Genomic DNA, 26,135 nt, shown 5'->3' on the forward strand with positions numbered 1-26,135 from the left:
TAAATCTTTTTTTTTCTTTTCCTTTTTGGGTCACATCCAGCGATGCTCAGGGCTTCTTCCTGGCTCATGCGTTAAGGAATCACTCCTGCTGGTGCTTGGGGGACCATAGGGGATGCTGAGAATTGAACCCAGTTTGGTTGCATGCAAGGCAAATGCCCTACAAATACAGGCAAATACCACTGTACTATCACTCCAGCCCCAAATTGGTGTTTAAATAAAGCTTGATACAAGAGGACAGGGGCGCGAGTGATAGCACAGGGGTTAGGTCTGGCACCCAGCCAACTCAGGTATGACTCCCAGTGTCCCACATGGTCCCTCAAGCCTGTCAGGAATGATTCCTGAGTACAGAACCAGGAGTAACCCCTAGCACCCCTGGGTGTTGCCCCAAAGCCAAAACATAAAGAAATAAATAAAATTTGAAAAAAAAATCAAGTAAAACACAAAAGTATAAAAAAAAAGGCTGTGAGGAATAGGGATGGGTCTTTCTCGGTGATCAAGGGGTCTGTTTTTGAGGAGGAAGTCACATTCCTAAACATATCTGCACCCAGGAGGGACCAGCCAAATATTCCAGACCATGGCTCATAGACTGGAAGGACAGACAGACAGCCACGCAGTAGCCAGAGACGCTGACACTCAGATCCATGCTGGACAGAGCAACCAGGCAAAACAGCCAGAAGTACTGGCCTCAGGGGAGGGACTCTGGAGCCGGTGAGCAGATATACGGCAGGCCCTAAGGGGCTGAGGACATGCTCTTCTCAAAAGCTTCTCGAACATTCGCCAAGACACAGGCTGGGTTTCAAAACTCGTCCCCATAAAATCAAGAAGATAGAAACTGTGGGCTGGAGCATTAGCACAGTGGGTAGGGTGTTTGCCTTGCACGCGGCCAACCTGCATTCAATTCCCAGCATCCCATGTGGTCCCCCAAGCACCACCAAGAGTAATTCCTGAGTGTAGAGCCAGGAATAACCCCTGAGCATCACCAGGTATGACCCAAAAAGCAAAAAAGAAAAAAAACCCAAACAAACAAACACACCAGACAAAAATCGAAGATAGAAACTGTATCTACTATCCTACTATCCTCACAGACCACAACTCTTTGAAAACTGAAATGAATCATGAATCACAAGCAGAAATAGGGGGAAAAAACTCAAACACAGGAAAAGGAAAGAAAAATAAATAAGGTTTTTCTGAATTAAAAAAAATACCATCATTTGGGCTGGAGCAATAGCACAGCAGGTAGGGCGTTTGCCTTGCTCACGGCTGACCTGGGTTCGATCCCTGGCATCCCATATGGTCCCCCAAGCACCGCCAGGAGTAATACCTGAGTGCAGAGCCAGGAGTAACCCCTGAGCATCGCTGGGTGTAACCCAAAAAGCAAAAACAAAACCAAAACAAAACAAATAAACACCATTTAAAACTATATATATATATATATATATATATATATAGAGAGAGAGAGAGAGAGAGAGAGAGAGAGAGGATCCCAAGAGCACAGGAGAGGCAGAGCTGAGGCAGAGCTGAGAGCCGGGCACTGGTGCGGGTGGTAGCATCCGGGACACAGTGGGGAGAGGGGGCCCGTCCTCCGGGGTGCAAGCAGGAAAGAACACGGAGCTTTCATTAAAGTAACCGCGAATTGTGGCACCTCAATGCAGATTGGAAAAAGAAGTAGTGATGATGACGACCAAGGATGGGAAGGTGAAGAAGACGGTGGGGCAGGGATGCTAACGCAGGACCAATGATGACGACGAGAGTGATGGAGGATGAGAAGGCAGTGAGGGTGAGCTGACGGTGATGGTGGTGCCAGGTGACAGATGAAGAGGGTGGAGAGGAAGAGGAGGAGGGGCGGGGATGGCCCTGTGCTGGGCCCTGGGCCCGTGGGGTGGGGGTGAGGGTGTTCCCGGCAGGGGTCCTCTCCAGAGGCACCAGGGGACGACGCTCAAGAAATCCCTCATCGGAATGCCCCGTAGGTCTGGGGCCTTGAGCAGGGGGCTCTGGGGACATTTGACCCAGTCTCCCTGGCCCCGTTCACCGGGGCTTAGTCATTTCCACAATCTGGGGTGCCCACGTGATGCTCTGTTTCCTGTCTTGCCTGCTGGGGTGGCGCAGGGAGCCCGGAGCCCCGTCAGAAGTCAGCACGCCAGAGCCGGGTGTCAGGCCAGGCGGCCACCGCTCCGGAGGTCTCACGCCTGCCTTCACGGCTGAAATAGGGACTTCTGTGCCTCCGTTGGGTGCGGGACTGAAGCAGGGGGCTCCGCAGGGGTGGACCCACACCCTCGTGTCCCTCCTGTCGTTTCCCAAGCCCACAGTGGACAAGTGGCAGACCCCGCATCTATGTTCTTTTTTTGGGGGGTCACACCTGGCGATGCTCAGGGGTTACTCCTGGCTCTGCACTCAGAAATCACTCCTGGTGGTGCTCGGGGGACCACATAGGATGCTGGGAATGGAATCCGGGTCGGCCGCGTGCGAGGCAAACGCCCTCCCCGCTGTGCTATCACTCCAGCCCCACATCTATATTCTTAACATCCATTTCATTTCTTTAATTTTATTATTATAGCAGTGCCCAGGCCTGACTCCTGGTTCTGTGCTCGGGGACCACTCCTGCAGGGCTCAGGGGATCATGCGACATGCTGGGGATTGAACCCAGTTGGCTGTGTTCGGGGCAAGCACCCTGCCTGCTGAGTTCCCTCTCGGGGCCCCAATCTATTCTAAGGAAACCAGCAAATTCTAGGGAAAGGAGAGAGGCGTAAGCTGGGGACCAAGGGCCCCACTTTCTCTTTCCTGTTTGTCCTAGGGCCACGTCCAGGATGCTGCAGCTTACTTGGGGTTCTGTGCTCAGGGCAAGTCCTGGCACTGTGGGGGACTGAGTGGGCTGTGGCCAGCAGGGACCAAGCTTTGTTCCCAAATTGCAGGTCCAGGAGGCCGGGCACCAGAGAAGGGCATCGGGGAGCTGCCCTTCCTGCCAGGCTGTGCCCTGGACTCCCGGTGACGCAGCCATGAGCCGAGCGGGCAGGGCCAGCCCGGTGACGTGGTGCCTGGAAGCTGCGGCCATGCCAGGCGGCTGGAGGAATGTGACCCAGATGGGCCCCGCCTCGGGCCGCCAGGTGCCGGGGAAGCCTCCACGTGACGCATTGCCCAAGCCCTGGGGTTTTGGCAACATGCACCCGAGGCGGGACCAGCTTGTGAATGAAAACACTCAGCTGGGTCTCTCCACAGGCGCCCGCTGTCCCCACTCAGCCGTCACTGGCATCCCCGGTTGCTGGGAGCAGCATGAGAAGATGCACAGAGGGGCCAGGGAAGACACACACTCCCACTGCACCCACACACCACACACTTGCACACCTCACACACACCACACACAAACACACACTAACACCTCACACACACCACACACATCTCACACACATCACTCACACACCTCACACACCACACATCACACACACGCCACGCACATCACACATACTCACACACACTAATGCACCTCACATACTACCACACATATCATACACACACACCTCAATGCACCACACACATCACACACACACTCACACACACCTCATACACCACACACATCACACACATACACTTCACACATACCATACACATCACACACACACCTCACACACACCACACATCACACACACTCACACACCTCACACACCATGCACATCATACACACACACACTAACACACTTCACACACACCACATACATCACGCACACTCACACACACTAACTCACCTCACACACACCACACACATCACACACACTAACATACCTCACACACCACACACAACACACAAACACACACTAACACCTCACACACCACACATCACACACACACTCACACATACCTGACACAACACCACACACATCACACACACTCACACACTAACACACCTCACACACCACCACACATATCACACACACACAAGGCACACTCATATCCCCCAGGCCACACACCCACAGACCACACAGATGTAACACACGCAACACACACAAGGCACACACCACACAGAACACACACTCACACACACCACATATATACCATACACAGAGCACACATACAGCACACACACAGCACACTCACACACCCCACACAGCACATATCCCACACAACACACACAACTCACTCACATACTACACACAACATACCCACACACCACACACATCACACACTCACACAATACATATACCACACATTCACACACCACAGCCCACACAAACACACTCACACACCTCACACTACACACACATACCATACACTCACCTGACACACACACACACACAGCACTGAAACGCACTCCTGGAAGAGAGTTGTGTCCACGGGCGGGGCCGCTGCCCCCACTCAGCAGAACCTGCAGGGCCCTGGGTCAGTGCAGCGACGGAGGCTGACTCAGCCGGGACAGAGGGTACACCTGCCAGGCTGGGGTCCCAGCGCAGCTGGAGCGGCCTGGAGTGGACAGGGACCACCCTCCGAAGCTCTCGGCTCCCCTCATGTCCTGGCTTCCCTCCCACTGGGCCGATTTGGCCCAGAGCCAGACACACAGAAAGGCCTGCTGGGCGCTGTCTGCGGGGACGGGGACGGCGGGGAGGCTGGCAGGCCATTACTGGCGCCCGGAGCCCAGGGCGTGAGGCAGAGGCATGTGGCCGTGCAGGGTCAGCTGGGCTCTGGGGTGAGTCACAGAGCGTGAGCACTGACTCAGGAGCCAGAGGGGCCGGGGGCCAGTACTCGGCCAGGATGGCACCTCCCTCGGACTGTAGTGGTGCTCCTATGTCGCCATGGCCAGTGCTCCCGTGCTCTACCCTACTTGACTTCATTCTGCAGCTCCCCCTCGGGCATGGGGCGCACCTGTCACTCCTGCCCCACCCACCCTCTCCAGGGTGGCCCAAGTTCAAGGGTCACAGAGGTGAGGCAGACACTCACCTGACACTTCCCAGATGATAATGGGATGACAGTTCCCAGAGAGAAGGGCCCGAGGTGTGTGTGTTTGTGTGAGTGTAAGCGAGTGTCTGCGTGTGTGTGTATGTGTGTGTATGAGTGTCTGTGTGAATGTGTGTGAGTATATATTTGTGAGTGTATGTGTGAGTGTATATATAAAAGTGTATGTGAATGAGTGTATGTATATGTGTGTGTGTCAGTGTAAGTGGTGCATGTGTGGGTGTGAGTCTGAGAGAGTGCACGTATAGTATGAGTGTATATATGTGAGTTTATGTGTAAGTGTGAAAGTGTGTGTGTATGTGTGTGTGTGAGTGTATGTGTGTGTGCTTGGTGTGTGTGAGCATATGTGTGTAACTGGTATGTGTGAGCCTATGTGTATGAGAGTTGTGTGTGTGTGCGCCTAGAGTATGTGAGAGTGTGTGGGTGTATATGTGTGAGTGTATGTGCATGAGTGTGTGTGTGTGAGAGTGTGTGCCTAGTGTATGTGAGAGTTTGTGAGTGTATATGAGAGTGTGTGTGCCTAGAGTATGTGAGAGTGTGTGGGTGTATGTGCATGAGTGTGTGTGTGAAAGTGTGTGCCTCGTGTATGTGAGTGTGTGAGTGTATGTGTGTGAGTGTGCTTGGTGTGTGTGAGTGTATGTGTATAACTGGTATGTATGAGCGTATGTGTATGAGAGTGTGTGTGTGCCTAGAGTATATGAGTGTGTGGGTGTATGTGTGTGAGAGTATGTGCATGAGTGTGTGTGCTTGGTATGAGTGTATGTGTGTAACTGGTATGGGTGAATGTATGTGTATGAGTGTGTGTGTGAGAGTGTGTGCCTAGTGTATGTGAGTGTGTGGGTGTATGTGCATGAGTGTATGTGCATGTGTGTGCTTGGTGTGTGTGTTTGTGTGCAACTGGTATGTGTGAGTGTATCTGTATGAGAGTGTGTGTGAGTGTGTGCCTAGTGTATGTGAGAGTGTGTGGGTGTATGAGTGTGTGTATGTGTGTGTGTGTGTGACTGAATGTGAGTCAGTGTGTATGAGAGTGTGTGGGTGAATGCGTTCCTGATCACCCACATATGGAATGTTTTGGGGTGCTACCTCTGTGACCAGGAGGTGGGGAGGGTGCTCTGAGGTGGTGCCACCCCCGCACGGCTGGGCATGCGGCCAGGGTCTCAGAGCAGGTCGAGCTTCAGTCTTGTTTGGTTTTGTTTTGGGGCCACACCTGGGAATGCTCGAGGATCACTCCTGGCAGGGTCAGAGGGCCAGGTGGAGTGCCGGGATTGAACCCATGCGGGGCACACGTTAGGCAGGTGCCCTCCCACCCCCTAGGCCGAGCTGCTGTCTGGGAGAGCCTTGTGTAGGGCTGGAGGGCCAGGGCGGATGGAGGCACTGGCCTGCATGCAGTCAAGCCAGGCTTCATCCCTATACCGTGCCTGACCCCTGATCACCACCAGGGAGCGCTCCTGAGCACAGCCAGGAACAGCGCCAGAGCGCCGATGGGATGGACAGACTCCTGGCCGGAGGGTTTGACCCAGATAGACCTAAATGGGGCTTTGGAGACTTTGCAAGGTGCCAAGTCTGACCCCAACACAGTATGGCTGCAGGCAGGGGGCGGGGGAGCTGGGTGTCCGCTGGAGTGGCCCCGCCCACTGGGAACTCCAGTATGGATGGAGGAATCTGTGTGGAGTCCGAGAGAACATGGGGCGGTGCCCGAGTGTCCAGCTGCCAGCGGGGTGTCCAGTGCGTGTGCGTGCACGTGTCCGTGCGCATGTGTGTGCGTGCGCATGCGTGTGTGCCGGGGGGCGGGGCTTCTGCCCGGCATACCTCCCAGTCCCCTCCTCCACCACCAATGCCCAGGTGTGGGTAGCTGCGGCAAGGGTCACTGGGAGGGACACTGGACAGAGAAGATGCACCCCCCACTCCCGTCCCAGAAGCATCCAAAGCAAACGTTGCCCTCGGTGGCCTTCCACGATGCAGCATTCCCGAACCATCACATAGGAAATGTCTGCAAGGCAGAGCCCGAGCCCCACGCCCGCCGCAGCCACCACGAGGGCATTTCCTGCCAAATCCGCGTGGATCAGAGATGGCTCCTCGCGGCAGGAGGGGCTCACGGCCATCAGAACAGGCCGAGGCCCGAGCACGAGCATCGACTGACTCCACGGTGATAGCGGGGTCTTCGGAGCCAGGGTCCCTGTGGTCTCCGCAGGAAGAGTCCAGCCTTGAGGGGAGACTGGCCTCCCAGGCGCCCACCCTCGACGGAGGCCTGTGGCTGCTCTTCTCAGGCCACTGACTTGAGGTTTCTCGCTCCCCCATTGGCTCTTCCTGCCACGTCACCCCGACAGTGTTGGGTGTCTAGCCTCTTTCCCGCTCCGTCACCTTCGGGACAGCCTGGAGGTTGGGCACTGTGAGTCTGGCTAGGCGCAAGTCCAGCTGGCGGGAGGGTCGGCCACACCATGTGTTCCGTCCAGGTGTGTGGCCGCGACATCAAGAAGGACCCCTGGGGACATTTCCACCCGGGCTTCCACGCCGAGGCCAGTGAGACTCACAGGAGGCTCCCAGCCCGAGGGTGGGGCTGCTTGGACATGGCTGAGCCCCTGGCCGTGTCCACACCCAGAGAGGGCAGGGGCGAATGGGTGGGACGGGGCCCACTCTCCCACAGCACGCTGGGACCCGTGGACAGTGAGGAGTCGAGGGGAGGGACTCAAATGCCCTCAAGAGCCTGAGGGACAGAGCAGACGCTGTCCAGTGCCACGGTTCCTGGCCACCAAAGGGCACAGAGCCTGACACACACGAGGCTCAGGGCAGGGACTCTGGAGGACGGTGCGGGGGCCAGCAGCAGGGAGAGGCCGACGGCACATGGCGCTGTGGGCCTGAAGCCAGAATGCACCACCGCCCAGGGCCAGCACTGTCCGCCCCAGCTCTCCCCTGCTTGCCCGTCCTGACGGAGTGACCACTGAGTCCCCACACCTGCTGAGGGGCTGTGACCCTCCCAGGCCAGTACAGGACACAGAAGAGGAGGGAAGCCTGGAGGGAACTAGACCTAAAGGTGGTGGTCCGTGGGGAGGGGGCAACTGAGTCAGACCCAGCAGAGCCCCTGGCTTGGCTCTTGTGGCCAGAACCGGCAGGAAGATGTCTGCAGTATTCCCTCATTCACTAGCCCATGCTCATCCCTCCCCCCCTCACCTATTCACATGCATCCCCGTATCTCTCACAGACGTTCTCACTCATTCATGGACTCTCACCCACGTGTGTGTCAGTTCATTCACTCACTAACTCATTCACACATTCCTCTGTCCCACGCGCCTCCATCTCAGGCCCTGTCCTGAGACACCTGCCTGGCCCCTGCCTGCCAGCTCTGGTCCCAGATGCTGGGTGGGGGCAGCATTTTGCCTCCATGGATGCCCCCTGGGACTGAGACCCCGTGCCAGGGCAATGGGGAAGCTCTGGCACGGTAAACTCTCCCGAGTGTCCTGGCTCGGAGCAGCCCACACCTGTCCGCGAGGGCTTGGGACCCACCGGCTTCCCAGTGCTCCCGGAGTCCCTCCCCAGTGGATGGGTGGAGAGTCAGCTGGGCTCTGTGGGGGATGGGGGCACCTGGTCAGAACCTGCCCGGGGTCCCCCTCAGTGGGGGGCACCCCGCGAGCCATTCCTTCTGCAAGGCCACGGGAGATGCCCGAGGGGGGACGCCACAAAGTTCTGGGGCCCCAGAGGAATGGGAGCCTCAGCCCGGCCACACGAGGAGAGGCCAGAGTGCCCCCGACTCCGGGTGGAGGAGTCAGCCCATGAGAGGAAGAAGGGTGGACAAGTGTCTGCAGGTCTGACGCCCAGAACATAGAGCCCCCCCCCCCCCCCCGCAAGCAGGAGCCAGGAGTGGCCCCTTCCCCCAGTCTGAAAGCCAGGAGATGGGGTGGGGCAGATGGAGTGGGGCCTGTGCCTCCCCATTCTGGCCGTGCTGTTGGCCCCTTGGAAAGCAAGTTGGGACCCTCCGAGGTGCCTGATCTGGGAGGGACTTGGCTCACCTCAGGGGCAGCTGCAGGAGGGGCTTGGCCTTGGGCATCTCTGCGGCACCCTGCTGGTGGGGCTGCAAGGGAGGCTGGAGATCTGCATTATGTCTGTACTGAAATGATTTCATTGTTCGTTCATGCATGTTATCAAGGCACTGGGATGGGCAAAGCTGCCAGTCCTCGAGCTTCTGGATGACCCAGAAATCATGCCCAGGCAAGCAGGGGCTTGGGGGGCAGCCCCTGGTCCTGCCAGGCTTGGAGGAGACGGGACAGAGGAAGAGCCATTTCCAGGAGGGATGCGGGGTACAGCAGTGCCACGGACCTGTCTTGCTGTTCCCCACAGCTCTCAGCCGTGTGAACCCTGCTCTTCAGCCGGAGAAATGGGGGTGCCCCTCCTGGCCCCCTGAACATGGTGGGGGCGCAGGGGCTGGTACTGCCCATCTCAGCTGAGGGACTGGGGAGGAGGGAAGGTAAGGGGGTGCTGCCGAGTGGGGAGTGGGCTGGAGGGGCAGGCGCGTGGGTGGGGGGGGGGCCTTTGCACTGTCCACATCTGCTGGGCAAGGGGACTGTCAGGAGGGAGGCTGGAGTGTGCATGTGTGTGCGTGCGTGTGTGCATGTCTCCACACGCATGTTCACACATGTGCGCATGTGTGCACACCCAGCCATCATCTGAGATCCCGGCGTTTCCTTTGCACAAATGACTCTGCCATCCGTACCCCCGCCAGGCTCCTTCCAGATGACACCGACAGAGCCTGGAAAGTACTGGTCTGCTCTGCCCTCGGCTCTTCTCGTGGATTCAGCTCTAGAAGGTGGTGCCGGGCCTTTCTTTCAGTCCCTCTGTCTCCCGGCTCCCAGGGACAAGGGGCAGTCGAAAGAAGGGTCACGGCCCAGCACTGCCCCTCCCCTTCGGCCCACTTGGGAACCAAAGCATTTCACTGTCTTCAGATGGCTGAACTCCAGGCTCTGGGGTCACCTTCGGTTCCACGCAGACTTTCCACCAGGTCACATGTGGTCACCACTGATTTTCAGAAGGCCATCATTCCAGACTAATCCGAGACTGCTTCAAAGGGAGCACGGGATAATGCTTACTTGTTAGGCAGGGGCAATGCGGTTTAGGAACAGAGCGGATTCTGTCACAGGCCTCGGCGGCAGAATCGAGTCATTGTTGGATTTCATTTAGGATTAAACTCCTCAGAAGTCCCAGCAGAGTAGAATCTCTATCTCATGGCAAGCCTGGCCCCTGGGATGCAGGTCTGCTTCCCACCCCCTTGGCCTCACTCTTGACTGGAGTGACTGGCCCCAAGAAATCTGTCCCATCTTCTGAGCCTGCCGTCTTGGCACATCTCACATGGGGAGAAAAAGGATGAATAGTGCTTGGATGACAGCTGTGACACTGAGGGGAGTTGCCTAGAAGCTTCTCCCCACCCCAGCCCCGATGCTCAGCGCCCCTCATGTGCCCATGGGCCAGGGTCACAGACGGGACATCTCTTTATCCCAGGAGACTTCGGGGAGGGGTTGCGTGGGACCCCTAACTACCCCCTAAGTCTGGGAGTGTTTGAGTTCTAGAGTAACATTGCAGATGCTAAATATTGACACCCTCTATGACTTTTAGTAATATTAAAATTGTTTGTTTGTTTGTTTTGGTCATTCCTGGCTATGCACAGGGGTCATTCCTGGCTCTGCACTCAGGAAATACTCTTGGCGGTGCTCAGGGGACCCTATGGGATGCTGGGAATGGAACCTGGGTTGGCTGCATGCAAGGCAAACGCCCTACCCGCTGTGCTATCACTCAAGCCCTAAGCCTCCAACATTTTAAAGACATTCGACATGGTCTGAAATTGCCCCTTGGAACCCCTAGACCCGTGCATGTGGGGATCCTCAGATGCTGGAGAGCACACCTTCTGCTGCTTGTTACTCAGAGACTGAGCTCACCCTGGGGAATCGTGGGGTCCTTATCCGGCCCCTCCCCAGCTCCACCCCCCCCCCCCCCCACCACACACACACCCTGGCTGGCCCCAGGTTCTGGGCTCCCTCTTCAAAGGGCAGAGTTGCTACAGGGATGTTGGCAGCTGCTTCTGAAAAACTTAAAAGGAGAAAAAAATAACGAGTGGGAGCAGGAATGGGCGGGCAGGGGGCCAGCTTGGGCAGGAGATGCTTGGAGGGGTCCCATTCTCGGAGGTCCAGGGACACCCCCTCACTGCCGAGCTCCAGGCTCACAGCCCTAGCTGCAGACAGCCAGGTGTCAAGTCCCCCTCCACAAAGCCAGGAGCTGGGGGTCCGCCGAGGGTGCCCCTGGCCCAGAGGCTCCTGTTTGTACATGGCCCCCATGGGCGCTGCTAGTGGACAGGACACAGCTTCCTGGGGTCACACCTCTGGTTGGGGTGCGCCCGGCTAGGGCAGGACTGTGGGATGCGGGGCTGGGTGCGGGGCGGGTGTGTCCTGGGAAAGGGGCCTCCCCCACCACGCCCATTCTCCTGACCTCCGGCCCCAGGGCAGGGAGGGCTGCTCCTGAGTGAATGGCAGCAGGACAGGACCTGAGGAAAGCTCAAGCTCCCTCCGGCCTCTCCCTCCTGACACCAAGGACAACCCCCCCCACCCCAACCCCACCCCACTGACCACGGACCCCAGTGGGCCAGAACTCCTATTTGTAACTGCTGATAAAATGCCGATGTATAACCCTATTTATTCTTGGGGCTTGGGGCCACCTCCTGCAGTGCTCAGGGAGCACGTGAGCAGGAACGGAAACCACGTGTTTTCAAAGTGAACCGTGGATTATCTCAAAATGTTATTACCACATCAAACAATATTTTGTATCTCCATCGACTGCTTCTTTTGATTAAAACCCCAGGGACTTATGGGGCTGACACTCCCACAGGCACCCAGAAAGGACACGATTCAATAACAAGCTCAGATGAACAAAGAATATATTAAAACATCTTACATTCTTTCCACAAATGCATAAAAAAAGCAGGCATCCTGAATACTTACACGGGAATAAGCTTTCTACATCTCCAAAAATTAATTACAATCAGAAAAAACATTTACAAGAATATCTTTAGTAACTGGGGCTGCAACAATGAAAGGCCAGCTCCAATTTACACCAGGCGTCTGCTGGCCGAGATCAACTCTCCTTAAAAAAGTTTACCGAGTAAAGCCATTGACGTCTTCCATTATTTTACCTCTTACGTTTAAAATAGTTACACGAGTGGAAGCATATTTTAATTGTCTGACCACCAAAATAAACTTTCAGTCTAATGCTTTTAAGGTACAGTATAAAAAAGTAATAGAAAAAACAACTGTGTTATAAATGTTTTTGGTTCAAAAGTTTTATTTGAAATCTTCTGTTCCTTGCCTACACGAAAAAGTGAACGAAGGACAAAAAACAACTGGAAGTTTTTTTTAAAAATCTAACAGGTAAGCAGAGCTTCTATTTAGATCAAAAATAGTTTTTACGGATGTACATTATTAGAAAAAATCCTCAGAAATGTAGCCTAAAGTTTCAAGTCTTGGGATGCTGAATTTCCCGGAACTCCTGAGGCCCTACGGGGGACAGGCGTGGAGCCGGGGCGGGCCCGGGGCCAGGGGAGTAAAGGTGGCACCAATGCCAACTGCACACACTGTGCACAACTGCACAGGCCTGTCTGTCGCTCAGATGCATAGATTTCTTCCTGGAAATAGACACCAGCAGTGACTGGCAACTGTGTTGCTTTCCCTTTCTCCATTAAATTCACCCCCTCCCCCCGGAAGACTTCCGGTGCCAGAGGACACCAAGGCCAGTAGTCACCGTCAGTGGCCAGGCCCTGTGGACCCTCACCTCAGAGCCTTCCATCCTATCAGGACCTAGGGAGGGTTAGTGGCGGGTGGGGGCCCTCACACCTGGCCGTACTCAGGGGTCACTCCTGGCGGGGCTCGGGGTGACAATGTGGGGTGCTGGCGACGGCACCCGGGTCAGTCGTGTACACCGCAAGCCCCTCCCCGCTGTCCTATGGCATGGCTCCTAGAAAGGATATTCCCACCCTGACACATCTCATGCTGCCCCACCGACAGTCTCCCTCTGAAACCCCCAGGAGCTTCAGATTGCTACTGCCCAGAGGCTTTGGTCACAACTGGTATGAAACAGTCCCAGCGCACAGACCCCCAGGCCCAAACAGAACAGGGAACAGCGAGCAGAACCTGGGGGGTTTCTCCCAGGGCCAACCCTCCCCGAGACAGAACAGAACACAGGTCTCCAGACGGCTGGATGCCTGCACCTGGCCTGTTCTTCTAGAAAGCGTGGGGAGGGGGCCACGGGGCTAGAGTCATGGCTCAGGGCGGCTGGAGTCGGGCGTGGAGTGCGGGAATTATAAGTGCAGGCCCTGCTGGGAGGACACCCCCAGGTGGGCAGAGACCCTTGGTGCCCAGGGCGAGACCTGCGGCAGCACCCACTGAACATGGCAAGCCCCCCCATCTCCCCTGAGGGCCTCTGGAAATCAGGGGATTTACATTTCCCAAATTTTCTCCAGTAATTACAGTAAACGACCCAAGAGCAAGTCTCTGTTATTTTATAAAAACCTATTGCTGATTTAAATTCCTCACAATTCTCGTATAACAAAAAAAGTTCTACGTGACCACAAAATACCCAATATTTGATTTTTTTTTTTATCAAGTGTCAGGATAACATTTTCAAGTTGAGGTTTCTTTTTTTTTTTTTTCTTATTGCTAGAGATTCTAAGATCTAACTCAGTCCTGCAATGACCCCGCTTACTCCTGATGCATTCTGGACTTGAGAACATGGCTGAGATCTTACCGGTCAGTATCTGAGAGAACCCAAGAAGAAATACTTGCCCAGTTATTCCCTGAACCACAGACAGGAGTGTCCACGGTGCCCCGTCCCCCACCCCAGGAAGCAGCGGGCGGCCTCAGTTGTGGGTCTGCTCGTGGCTCCAGAGGCTGAAGGCCGTCTTGAAGGTGCGGTGGCACAACTTGCACATGAACTGTCTCTTGAAGGTGATGGCGGACAGTGGCGGGGCGTGGTAGAAGAGTGTGTCGGACTCCTGGGGCACAAACAGTTTCTCGGCGGCGGTGGCGCCGGGGGCAGGGGCCGGGGTATCGGGCAAGCCTGTGGGGCTGTCAGGCTCCAGGGGCTGGATCTTGGGGAGCGGCGGGGGCGGGGGCAGAGGTGGGGGTGAGGGTGAGCTGGTGGGCCCGGGGCAGGTGTCGGGGTCCTTGGGTGCGGCGGGGTCGTCGGCGGCCTGAGCCATGTGCGACTGGAAATGGCTCCAGAGGCGGAAGTTGGTGCGGAAGGCCTTGCTGCACACGTGGCAGATGAAGGGCTTCACTGAGCACAGCAGCTCCTGGTGCCGCTCCAGCTGCTTGGGCGCCGGGAAGGTCTTGCCACACTTCTCACAGGGCCACAGGCCCGGCTCCCTGCTGCCTGCGCCCGAGTCCTTGGGGGCCTCGGGGGCCGCCGTGGGTGGCGCGGGCACCGCCTCGTCCTCCACCTCCTCGGCCGGCTCCTCCTTCACCTGGACCCTGAGTGGCCTGGAGAGGCTGAGGTCCTCGGGCAGGCAGGAGTCCTCCGAGTCGAAGTTGACGTGCTCCGAGGAGTCGCTGAAAACCGGGTCATCCTTGGCAGCGGCGGCAGTGGCATGGTTGGGTGGGCCGGGTGGCCGCGGGGGACCCGCCGCCGCCATGGTGGTGGTGGTGGTGGTGGCGGCGGCGGCGGTGGTGGCGGTGGCGGGAGCGGCGGCCTCGCCGTTGTGGTCCAGGCTGTCGGGCGGCGCCATGGAGTTCTGGTTGTGCACCTCTACCTGGTGCCGCCAGATGCTGAAGGCCGACTTGAAGGTTCGCATGCACTCCAGGCACGTCAGCTTCCTGTGCTCGCACTGGCCCTCGTGCTCGCGCCTGAGCTCGGGCGAGAAGAACCTAAGGCTGCAGTAGGGGCACACGGCGGCGTTCCGGCACAGGCGCTCGTGGGGGCCTTGCTCTAGGAGAGAAGAGAGCGCAGCATTACAGAGGCGGCACGCGTAAACCTGCTCGCCGCCTACCGCGCCGGGCCGCGCCGCCTCCTCCCGGGCCGGGACCCCGCGCCCGGCGCCGGGGGGCTTCTCGCCCGGGTGCATTTTTATGTGCTGTTTGAACTGCGAGAGGAAGCGGTAGGCTTTTCCACAGTGCGGGCACACGTATGCTCCTCTGGCCCGCGGCCGCAGGGGCCTCTTGATGGCGGGCGTGGGGGAGCTGCTCTGGCCCTGGGGCCCCGGCCGGGCGCGCCTCAGCTTGAGGACCAGGGCCTTCTTAATCTCTCGCTCTCTCACTATGTCAATCAGCTTTCTCTGGAACCGCTCGTCCAGGACGGCATGTGAGCTAGCGGCCGGAGACGGGTTCTTCACTATGCCGTGTTGGGTCTGACAGTGGGTCCACACTTTGAAGTTGGTGTGGAAGCGCTTGTGACAGATGTCACAGGCGTACGGCTTCTCCGGATTATGGTACATGTTAGTGTGCCGGTGAAGGCCGGCGGTGGATCTAAAGATCTTAAGGCAGTGTTTGCACTTAAACTTTCTGCTGGGCCTCGCTCCCGCCAACTCACCAAAGGCATCTCGAGGCGAATGGGGCTCTGCAAAGTTGGCGTCGAGGAGAGGCGGGCTGGCGGCCCCCTCCGCGGGCTCCGCGGACGCGGGGGAGCCGTGGCCGTCTGCCCGCAGCTTCTTCAGCGGCAGCCGGCGGTCAGCCTGGAACCTCCTCTTGGCGGGCAGCCTGCTCATGGCCTTGGGGTCGTCCTCTGTCTTCAGGGCGAGGTCTCTGGAGCCGGCTGCCGCCACATCACCCACGGTGACCCGGATGATGTCGGAAGGGTCCGAGAGCGGGCTGCGGGGCTCCGTCTTGATGGGCACCTCAGAGGCCGGCGGGGCCTCCCTCTCGGTGGACTGGGAGGCACTGAAGGAGCGGAGGCGGTGCGGTTGGGGGGTCGGGGCCCGTGCGTTCACACCCGTGATCTCGGCGCACTCCGGGAAGGCGGCCTTGTGCACCGGGCCGCACCGCATGGTGGCCGCCGTGTCCCCCAGGGCAGCAGGCACACCCGAGGAAGGCTTCAGGTCGATGGCGGGCGAGTAGACGGGCACCTGGCTGTCCATGGACAGGGAGCGCCGGAGCAAGCTCTTGACCAGCGGGCCGCTCCGGTCGATGCTCTGGCTTCCGGGGGTGGCAGCGCCCGGGGACGGGATCACCAGCCCCAGCTTAGAGTAGTACAGCAGGTTCCGGTCCTCGGCCGAGCCACCGCCCCGGCCCGTCTCCGTCAGCAGGTAGGGCGTCTCGGACGCGCTCCGCAGGGGTGGCACGGGTGGGCGCGGCCTCCTCAGGGCCAGCTCCAGGGCTCGGCCTTTGGGGAGAGGCCCGACGGCCCCCGGCTTCTCAGGCCCGGCCCCCTCTCTGTCGGGCCCGGCCGGGGCCCGTCTCAGGGGGCTGCCCCTACCGGACTCCTCCGCAGTGCCCATGTGCTCCAGGGCCTTGGGGTAGGCCGCGGAGGGGCGCTCGGGTGAGACCACGGCGCGCGACGGGTCCCCGGGTGCCGGGCCCTGGGGTGGCCCGCTGCTGAGCTTGGCCGCCGCGCTAGGGGAGGGCCGGTGGCCGGGGCCCAGCTCAGACGCGCTCGGACTAGCCGCGTGGCTGGGGGCTTCGCTCCTGCCCTGACACACAATGACGCTTCTCTTCTGGGCACCACTGTCCTCATCGTCCGCCAGTGCCGCCGCCCTCCTGCCGGGGCAAAGCGGGAAGGGCGCCTGTGGGGTCCGGGAGACGATGTTGGTGAGGAAGGAGATGCCCAGGCTGTAGCCCAGCTCCTGCACGGCCGCCAGCCCGCCCCGCTCCACGAACAGCGACGACGAGTACATGTAGTTGAGTACGTGGTCGAAGGTGTCGGGCTCGCAGAAGTCCAGCTGGAACACGCTCTGGGCCGCGCTCTCCTTGCTGGCGAAGAGGCTCTGGAAGTACTCGCTGCTGGCGGCCAGCACGTTCTTGTGCGCGCGGAACTTCTGGTCGCCCACGATGAGCAGCACGTCGCACAGCTGGCCCTTGAGGCGCTCCTCGTTGAGTGCGCTCAGCAGCGAGATGGCGTGCGCGGGGTTGATGTAGTGCAGCAGGCCCTCCATGGCGGGCGCTGGAAGACAAGAGGCAGGGCTGAGGCGGGGTGGGCGAGCGAGGGGAAGCCCCTCCCGGCAGGCCACCCCCGCCCATCACACATAACCAGCAAGTCTCCCGGGCTGGGGGTCACCTCTGCCCAAGAGGGAGGAATTTGAGGAACCAAAGACCACAGACCCGGCACCATCCCCTCCCTCCAGGAAGCAGGTGCACTGGGAGCAGTGCTAAATGCAAAGGTTCGTGCCACGGGTCCCTCATCCAGGTCATACCACCACATTGTGCCAGACCCCTTGCCCACGCCACCCCCCACACTGTGCCATGGACCCCTTGTCCACACCACCCCCCACAGTGCCAGACCCCCTGTCCATGCCACACCACCACACTATGCCCCCGACCCTCTGTCCATGCCATACCCCACACTGCACCGTGGAACCCTTGTCCACGCCATACCACCACACTTGTGCAGCGGGTCCCTTGTCCACTCCACATGGCCATGAGCCAGGTCACTTGGACAGAACCCTCATTCACTGAGAGGCTACTCGGAGCCCCCCAGTCTATTCTGAAGGGAAACGGACTGACTCCGGGAAAGACACCCCCCCCCCCCACAGGCCCCTGTAGCCGTGGGAACTGGGAGAAGCGGGAAAAGAAAGGCCGCTGGAGCAGCTCAGCCCTCGCGTGGCCAATCGTGCTCCCCAGGCTGGAGCAAGGCTCTCTTGCTCCCGTGGACACACTGCCAGCTCTCGGAGAGTTTCCTCCTCCAAGCACGTTGCCACAGAGGCCTAGACCAAACGCCACCACTCCTGGGTCTGTGTGAAGGTGGCCCAAATGCAATGGCTCCCAGTTTCCATCTGGTCAGAGGGCAGATAAGACCTGGTGGCCAAGAGCAGGTGGGACTGGGTGGTGCCCCTGCCCTCTGCTGGCCGGATGCTGCCCTCGCTCAGGCCACGGACACACAGGCACACACTCTCCAGAGTCAGCCCAAGTCAGAGGACAGCCGGCGACTGAGGGTGACGTGTCCAGGATCTAGAGCCCAGGCTGGGGGCAGCGAGCAGGCCAGGCAGGGAGCAAGCACCTGCAGGGCTATGCCCCACAGCCAGTTCATAAAGGCCGTTGGAGTGTGGGGCCCCTTCTGAGGGCTGGCGGCTGGTGCCCTGCCCAGTTTCTTTTCCACCTGGCCAGCCAGTGTCCAGGTTCTTCCGAAGAGGGAGCGAGTGACTCAGCCGCTGTGCCCTGTCCTGCCGCTCTCCCAGCACCCCGCTGGACGGCTTGATCAAGGCCCTTTTCCTTCTTGCTGGGCGATGTCCATACTGCCTTGGCCCTACTATGCCGTCTATGGGAATCACGGTCTCTTCGGATGGGGAGAGGAGGGAGTGGGGCAGCCGTCCCAGGGGCAGCACGGACAGCATGAGGGCCAGCTGCTCAGCCTTCCCGGTGGAACACAAGACCACTCTGCAGGGACAAACGGAACCAGGCACTTCCCATGCAGAGCAGGCTGGAGGAGGAAGGGGCCATGCAGGACGGTATGGGGAGCCCAGGAGAGTTCCCCGTCACAGTCCGAGCACGAGGGACGGGGGGGTGGGGAGTCCCCAGATCAAGTCAAGGCAGTGGCCGGCGTCACCGTCAGACACTCATTGCCTGGCTTGGCAGCTAGAAGGGACCATGGACAAGAGTCGGGAAGGGAGGAGGAGGGGGGAAGCTGGGCGTGGCCAGGTCATTCCCAGGTCACTGCTGGGGTGCCGGAGACGGGTGGGGGGGTGGCCGTGGATGAGGAACAGGGAACTGGACAGAACCCCCGAGAGCAGGGGTTCAGGCTTCCCCACGTGGGCCCCTTCCCATGGAGAATATCCTGTGGGACCAGGGCACATATGCCTGTGAACTGGGTATAAATCGAGTGTCAACCGACAGGAAAGCATACATTCATTTCAAAGCAAAACTTAAAACTTCCCAACCCCGAGTGAACAGTCCTACACACCGTCCTAAGGGTTCACGGGGTCATGGCCCTGTGTAAAGCCACGAGCAGTCACCCAGCGCCGCATGTTCAGCAGCATCACCGTGGCGGCAGGGACAGCGGGAGCAGAGGATGCCCCCACCTCCCGGCGTCCTCTCAGAAGACGAAGTAGAATGGGGAAGTGTTTTGGGGCCTCGGCTCGGACGCCCCCTGCGGGCAGGCACCACACATTAGTGACACTGTGTGCACCCCCACCACACCTCCCACTTCTCCCACCATTTCTCATACTTCCTGGGACATTTCCCAAGTACATGTCTGTACCTGATCCTGTTTCAGGGCTGGCTCTTGGGGAACCCAAACTAGGACGGACACGAGGGAAGAAACCACAGACATGGGCCGAGGGCCCAGTGGGGACAAGCCAGCGAGGCCTTTGGCCCTGGAGCACTGGGTCGTGCCCTGCGCCCACAGGAGCAACCGCTGGCCCCAAGCTGCCAATGTCTCCTTCTGCTCTAAGTCGCTGTGAGTCCGGGAACCTCAGCTCTCACGTTCGGGGCAAGAGTCTGTACATGTGGCCTGGCCAGCGACCCTGGCACTCTGTGCTGAGACCCCGCTGGGATTTCAGCTGGTGACGACGCTGACCCTCCACTGAGTACCCACAAGCCTGACCCCCACGGCAGAAGCCCCAAGTCTGCTGTGAGCCTTGGTGGCCACTGGCTGGCAACTGCAGCACCCTCATGCACAGAGGAAACCGAGGCAGGAGCTGCGTGCTCGCTCAAGACTGCAGACAGGAAAGAGCAGAGCTGAGACCGCCCACTCCAGACCCGCCAGCCCCTGTGGTACAGACCGGAGCCGGGTAATCTCAGGTGAGCTCTGTGCAGCGCCAGGGTCTGGGTCACCGTGGCTCACTCCAGCATTGCTACAGGCGCCCGGTGTCCTCTGCCCAGCACGGGCCCGTGCGTGGGACTGTCAGCAGACACTGCAAGCACGCTCCAGTGGGCTCAGCACCAGGTGAGGCCCGGAGCCAGCAGGGAGGAAGGTCAGGGAAGGCTGGAGGGCTTCTGGGGGCAGGAGGCAGGAGGAGGGGCGAAGGGCACTTCCCAGGCCAGAAGCCGCGTGTCCCAGCACAGAGACAAGCAGGCGCCATGCTGGGTTGGCACATGAGGGGAGCGGACAAGGACGCTCTGGCCCCTAAGGGGCGTACATGCCGCCCTCCCCCTGGCAGCCAGAGACACAACTACAGCCACGCTCCTCACCCGTGTGTGGGGGAGGGTCTCACTCCTACCCCTCCAACCAACCCAGTTACCAGTGTTTGCAAACGGCCCCTTCTCAGGACCAGCTGCCCACGACCCTCTTTCCAAACGCGGAGTTTGAGCCCAGCTGCCTGAGTGACCAGATCAACTGTCATGTCACGAGCACAGGTAAAGGCCAACATCGCCAGGGCTGTCTGGCACGAGATCAGGCAAGCGGGAGGGGGAAGGGGGCAGCTGCCCACCGGGCGTGCCAACTTCTCATGCCTCAGTTCGCTCTGATGCCTCGGAACCTCTGGCAGCGGGAGGTGGAGCAGGGAAGAGCACACTAGACAAGCATGCGTCGTCCCACTTGCTGCCCCCTGCCGTGCCCAGCCCCGGCCACCCCTGGTCTCCGTGGGTGTGCCGCGGGAGCCCGGCCCGGGAGGGCTGACAGGATAAGCTGGAGGCAACCCCAGGACACCCAGACTCTGAAGCGGGGCGGCGGCTCACCACGTGGGTCCTCGCATACGGCTCTCGCAGATCCTGCCTCGGCGCTTCTAGTTCATTTTGTTTTCTGAAAGGTCAAGAGAGACGGTGTGAGATTCACACTGCAGCTGCAGGCAAAGGCTTCCGCCCCTACATCCCTCCCGAGCTCTGGCCAGGCCGCTGCTGGGTTGTGACTCTGTGAAGCGCACTCGGCCTCTGTGGGGGATTCTCCACCGTTATCATGAGGACTGGCCCCCTTACACACACACACAGAGGATGCTCACATGGCATAAGAGCCGCCACGAGCAGGAGCTCCTGGTGCACAGGACGCCTCCTGCATGGTGAGGCAGACCCTACTTCCTTCCTCTCTTCCTGTCCCACAGGCTCCCGTAGGCCCGGTGGCTGGCTGGCGGCTGCTTCTCCAGGAGCACGTGTGCGCGCGCGCGCGCACACACACACACGCACGCCCAGGGAGACAGACACCCACCACGTGGGAGGGAGGTGAGTGGGATGTGGGCCATCGGCGCTCATGTGGCCCTCACAGCACCCTCAGGCTCCACTCTGCCCTCCCACTGGGTGCTTTTCAGAAGCGCCCGCCCGCAGGTCCCAGGGCCGAGCGCTGCAGGAGGCCTGCCCCGGCCCATCCTCTGCTCTACCACAAAGCCCTCTGCAGCCAGACTCCAGAAAATTATCTCAGACCATAAATGCTCAGAGGGGTGGGGAAGCCATGTCTCAGAAGAAACTGATTCAATGCTGTCTTCTTTTCCTTTTTTGGTGTTTGGGCCACACCCAGAGCTTGCCTGTTGCCCAGGAACTGCTTTTGGTGGTGCTCAGGGCCCCCGGGAAGCAGAGCCTGCACCCCAACACTTGGAGGTGCCCCCCGCCCCCAGCCTCAAAGTATTCCTGTGGCAACATCAGATCACTGCTGCAGGGACTTCAGACTTTTTAGGGCATGCAGATGGGGCAGCAGCAGCACCGGAACCCCGGCATTCAGGGGGATGGAAGCAGAAGGTGCAGGGCACAGGGCAGCTGAGGACACCCAGGAGCCGGGCAAGGGCTGAGGAAGCAGGTAAGGAGGAAGCAATCAAGTCTCAAAGGCAGGCGGGCACCAGAGGCTTGGATCATCCTGGGCTAGGGCCCTTAGGACCACAGGCAACTGCCTCATCACGGCAGAACACCCAGAGATCAACCTCAGGCCGTGCAAGCCTCTGGGCCTCCATGGTCAACTGGGCCAGTCCAAACCATGCCACTGGGCAGAGAAGGCAGCACAGGGCAGCGAAGGGGGGAGCAGGCCTGCCCCTGAGCCAGTCCCCTCTCCTGATCTGTGATATGGTGACAGGAAGCTGGGCACGACCTTATCACAGAGCCCGGGGTGACAATGCGGTATCCAGCAGCCATCACCGCTCAGATTTCAAAGCTCGCCCGCTCCCTCAATAAGGGCTCCATCTGCACAGGCCAGAGCTGCTGCAGGGACAGTGCCCAGGGCCCCAGGCTCCCTTCAGCTGCCGGCAGTCCAGGGAGCAGCATGGCCCCGATGAGGGTGGGGCAAACACAGAGTGCGGGGCATGTCCGGGAAGAGCACGGAGGCTAGACGTGCAGGGCCACTGTTGACCTCAGGCCTCACTGTGGTCCTGTTCCCCGAGTGCCCGCGCCCCAGCAGCACCTTAGGCCTCAATGCGACTCGAGCTTTACAAGACCTTCCCTTTCCAGTTCCAGAGAGCCAGCAGGGCTGTGCCTACAGCTGAAGGGCCTAGAGCAACGTAAGCATGCCCAGAGCACAGGCCAGGAAGCATGCGCAGGGCAAGATGTACCAAACAGCACACTCAGGGGGGAACACACAGGGCAGAATGTACTGAGCAGTACACGCAGAGTGGCACACACAGGGTGGCACACGCAGAGTTGCACACACAAGGTGGCACACGCAGAGTTGCACACACAAGGTGGCACACGCAGAGCAGCAACAAAGGGTGGCACACGCAGGGCAGGACATGCAGGGCGGTACATGCAGAGCAGCACACACAGGGTGGCACACTCAGGGCGGTATATGCAAGGAAGCATACACAGAGCAGCACACACAGGGCGGTACACACAGGCAGCTCGCTAAACACGCGTGAAGCACATCATGGATGCACAGCTTCCACTGCAGGTCCCCAAGAACTGCAACCAAGGGGTGGCTGACACAGGCCCAACAAGGCCTCCATGATGCAGTGAGCTCCAGCAGGTGAAAAACAAAGACATGGACAGCTGAGAAGCGGGACTGTGCGACAGGAACCACAGGGCATGGTGGCAGGTGGGTTGCTCGGGCCGAGAGCAGGGCAGGGACACAGGGTGGGAAAGCCGAGATGAAACCCCAGCCTGACGGGAAGATGAGATAAAACTATAAAAGCAATGGCTGTCGGCTCCAAGGGACTCTCAGCTCAGCAGATCTGCCCTCCTCTTGGCAGCCCCAGGCGCCTTTTCTCAGGGACCCCATTGCACCCTTTGATTTTCCTAGACCTGATCTGCAAGGACCCAGGCCCCCTGCCCCCAACACAGCCCAAGCCGAACCATCACGGCCTCCAGTTCTAACTCCTCTGCTGAGCCCATCAAGGGCTAGACAGGACCCCTGCCCCCGAAACCCCACACTGCCCAGGGCCCCAGCACCCGAGAAGAGAAACGGTTTGGAGATGAGGCCCCTGAAGAAATAATGAAAGTGACGCAAGGTTTTGAGGTGGCTCCTGACCTAAGCTGACCCTGTGCCCTTGTGGGGAGGCCGGGGTAGACACCAGCAGTGTGGCTGCGGAGGACACGGGAGCAGGGCCCATCGGCACACCAGCTGGGAAGTCTCTGCCTAGACTCTAGGTTCCAGAACCATGAGGAGTCCCCGAGCGTGGCTGTTGCACATCTATGCCTGACAATGTAGGCGCAAACAGGGAGGGCCCTGTTCTCCACCAAGCAGTGAGCACAGGGATGCACGGGGTCCCTGGCAGGCAGAACTCCTGCGGTACCCACGCTGACTTCTCTGCAGCCTACCACCCGGTTCCTGACAGAGTGGAGATTAGGCGCTGTGACTGGGTTCCCTGCACAAAGCTGGCCCTCTGCTGCCCGCTTCCACGGGGTTTCTGGTGTGCCTGCCACTTCCTGGCTAGGTCCACACTCTGCGGACACGGGAGTCGGCCCCGTTCTGACTCCACCATCTGTGCTCTCTCCCCTCCTCCTTTGGACTGGCGACTGGTGAAGGCTTCTGTGTAAACGTCACTCGCCTGCAGCTTGGATGGGCACTGCTAGGAACCCGCCGTCGTGCATGTCTCCCTGGCGCTCCACACACCCTCACCCAGGGCTGGAGTCGCTGAAGCCCGGACGGGGGGCGCAGCCCAGCGCGGGCAGCTTTCCTTTTGGAGGCTTCCGTGGCTCTGGTGATTACAGCAGATGCCAACGTCTGCCTGCTGAGCCCTGTGCTGGTGACTTGGGTCTTTGTGGTACCCCCTGACCACTTCCCTCAGGAGGCCAGCCGCGCCCTGTCCCCTACCCCAAAGCAGACACCTCCCCTCCCACCGTCTCGTCAAACCCAGCTTTGAAATTGCTATGGATCCCCGCCCCCCAGACTCCCCTCTAGGGCAGCTCCAACAGCCTCCCAACCCGGCCCTGGGTCTCCAGGCCCAAACACCCCAGGGACGGGGTTCTGGCCATCCCCACTCTCATTTCCTCATGAATAAACCATCCACATGACAAATTGTGCTGGAGGCCAAAAAAACCGAATTAAACGTAAGGTGACTCCTCGGAATCCCCGGCCCCATTTCCACTTCCCTGCTTTGAACAGCGCTATCTTGGGGCTCTGGGCACGCACTGGCAACTCTCTGGGCGGGGGCGGGGGCGCCAGCACTGGCCCACGGGCGGTCTATCTCCCGGCCGGCCCCTCGGCGTCCTGCGGGGGTCTGCGCGGTGACTCAGGGCCACCCTGGACAATCACGGGACTACGCTGCAATCCCGGGCCTGCAGGGGGGCGGGCCGGGCGGGAGCGGGACCCCTGGCGGGAGCCCCCGGGGGCGGGGCCCGAACCCGACGTGGCAAGGGGGGGTCCGGCCCGAGGGGGCTCCCGGGCCGCAGGCTGGGGCCGGGGGCTTCCCGCGGCGGGGCCCCCCCGCCCGTCCCGGCTCTCGGGGGGCGGGGAGAGGGTCATGGCGTGCTCGGGGTCCGGGCGTCGGGGGCCCGCGCAGCCGCTCCCCGGGCGCTGCCGGCCGGGGTAGCCCCCCGTGGGGGACCCGGCCGCGGCCAGGGAAGCCCAGTGAGGGCAGCGCGCATGCGCCGTGCGCGAGGCGAGGCCCAGTGCGGGCACGGAGCATGCGCAGTGTGAAGGCACAATCGGCGACGTGGGCGCGCGGGGCATGCGCGGCGCGTGCCGGGTCCCCGCGCACGCGCAGACGCGCCCGGCGCCCGCAGCCCCGCGGGTGGCGAGAAAAAAGCGGCGAGAAATCACCTCAGAGTTACGTCAGGAAAGGCCGCGTTTGGCGGGGCGGCCGCGGCCCAGCCCGGGGCCCCACGGATCCCCGAGGGCGAGGGGCGTGACAGTTACTCACCGGCCTTCAGCCCCGAAGCGGACGCCGGGCCCCGCTCGGCTCACACTCGGCTCGCGCGCGCCGCAGCCGCCGCTGCCGCTGTGATTCCATCCATCTTGAATTTGACGTCATCCCACACCAGGGATGAGGTCATCGCAGGCAGCGCTCGTCACGTGCGCCGCGCGGGGATTGGCCGCCGGGAGCCGGGGGGCGGGCCGAGGGCGGCGCGCGCCGCTGGGGGCGGGGCCGGGGCGGGGCCAGGCGGGCGCTTCCGCCTCGCGTCCGCACCGGCTGTGAGCCGCCTGCTGCCGCCCAGTCGGTCCCCGGCCCGCCCCGCGTCCCGTCAGTCCACGTTCTGTCAGCCCCGCACCCCGTCAGCCTCGCTCCCGCCCCGCGCCCGGTCAGCCTCGCGTCCCGTCAGTCCGCGTCCTGTCAGCCCCGCGCCCGCCCCGCGTCTCGTCAGCCCCGCGCCCGCCCCGCGCCCTCCCGAGCGTCTCGTCAGCCCCGCGCCCGCCCCGCGCCCTCCCCGAGCGTCTCGTCAGCCTCGCACCTGCCCCGCGACCCGTCAGCCCCGCGCCTCGTCAGTCTCGCGTCCTGTCAGCCGTCGCCCCGCGCCCGCCCCGTCAGCCCCGCGTGCACCGCTCGCGGGTCCCAAGCCCCTGCTTGTCCCCGCCGGCCCCCGCGCCCTAGTGACCCCGTACCCCGACGCTGGCATCCCCCAGCCCTCGGCTGTTCCTGGGAGCCCCGGCAGCCCCGCGCGTCCCTCCCTGAGACCCTGGCGTAGGTTTCTTGCACGAATGTCGCCTTTCCACCGAGCGGGAAAGCCGCCTGGCGCTCCGTCACCTCAGGGGATTGGCGTGTGGGAAATGCCCGTTACCGCGGCGGGAGGCTCCGCTGG

At 60.5% G+C, this 26,135-nt stretch overlaps 1 protein-coding gene across 2 annotated transcripts; it reads right to left on the reverse strand.

The window, feature by feature from the left end:
• Window positions 1-13,798: 13,798 nt before the first annotated feature.
• Window positions 13,799-25,358, reverse strand: ZBTB21 (zinc finger and BTB domain containing 21). Of its 2 annotated transcripts, XM_056119218.1 has the most exons (4): window positions 25,259-25,358; window positions 20,727-20,790; window positions 15,493-17,058; window positions 13,799-14,892 (listed from the first exon to the last, which is right to left on the reverse strand). In XM_056119218.1, exons 3-4 carry the CDS (start codon window positions 17,048-17,050, stop codon window positions 13,826-13,828), a joined length of 2,625 nt encoding a protein of 874 aa, XP_055975193.1. In that variant the 5' UTR covers window positions 17,051-17,058; window positions 20,727-20,790; window positions 25,259-25,358; the 3' UTR covers window positions 13,799-13,825. The 2 variants fall into 2 exon arrangements, with proteins under 2 accessions (XP_055975193.1, XP_055975192.1); XM_056119217.1 differs by having other exon boundaries at window positions 13,799-17,058.
• Between the last annotated feature and the right edge of the window lie 777 nt (window positions 25,359-26,135).

The sequence above is a fragment of the Sorex fumeus genome, unplaced genomic scaffold (genome assembly GCF_029834395.1).
Source record: "Sorex fumeus unplaced genomic scaffold, SorFum_2.1 ptg000041l, whole genome shotgun sequence".
Lineage (NCBI taxonomy): Eukaryota > Metazoa > Chordata > Mammalia > Eulipotyphla > Soricidae > Sorex > Sorex fumeus.

What these genes read in the sequence shown, in the direction of transcription:
- ZBTB21 (XM_056119217.1), bottom strand. Translation starts at nt 17,050, where the DNA reads ATGGAGGGCCTGCTGCACTACATCAACCCCGCGCACGCCATCTCGCTG.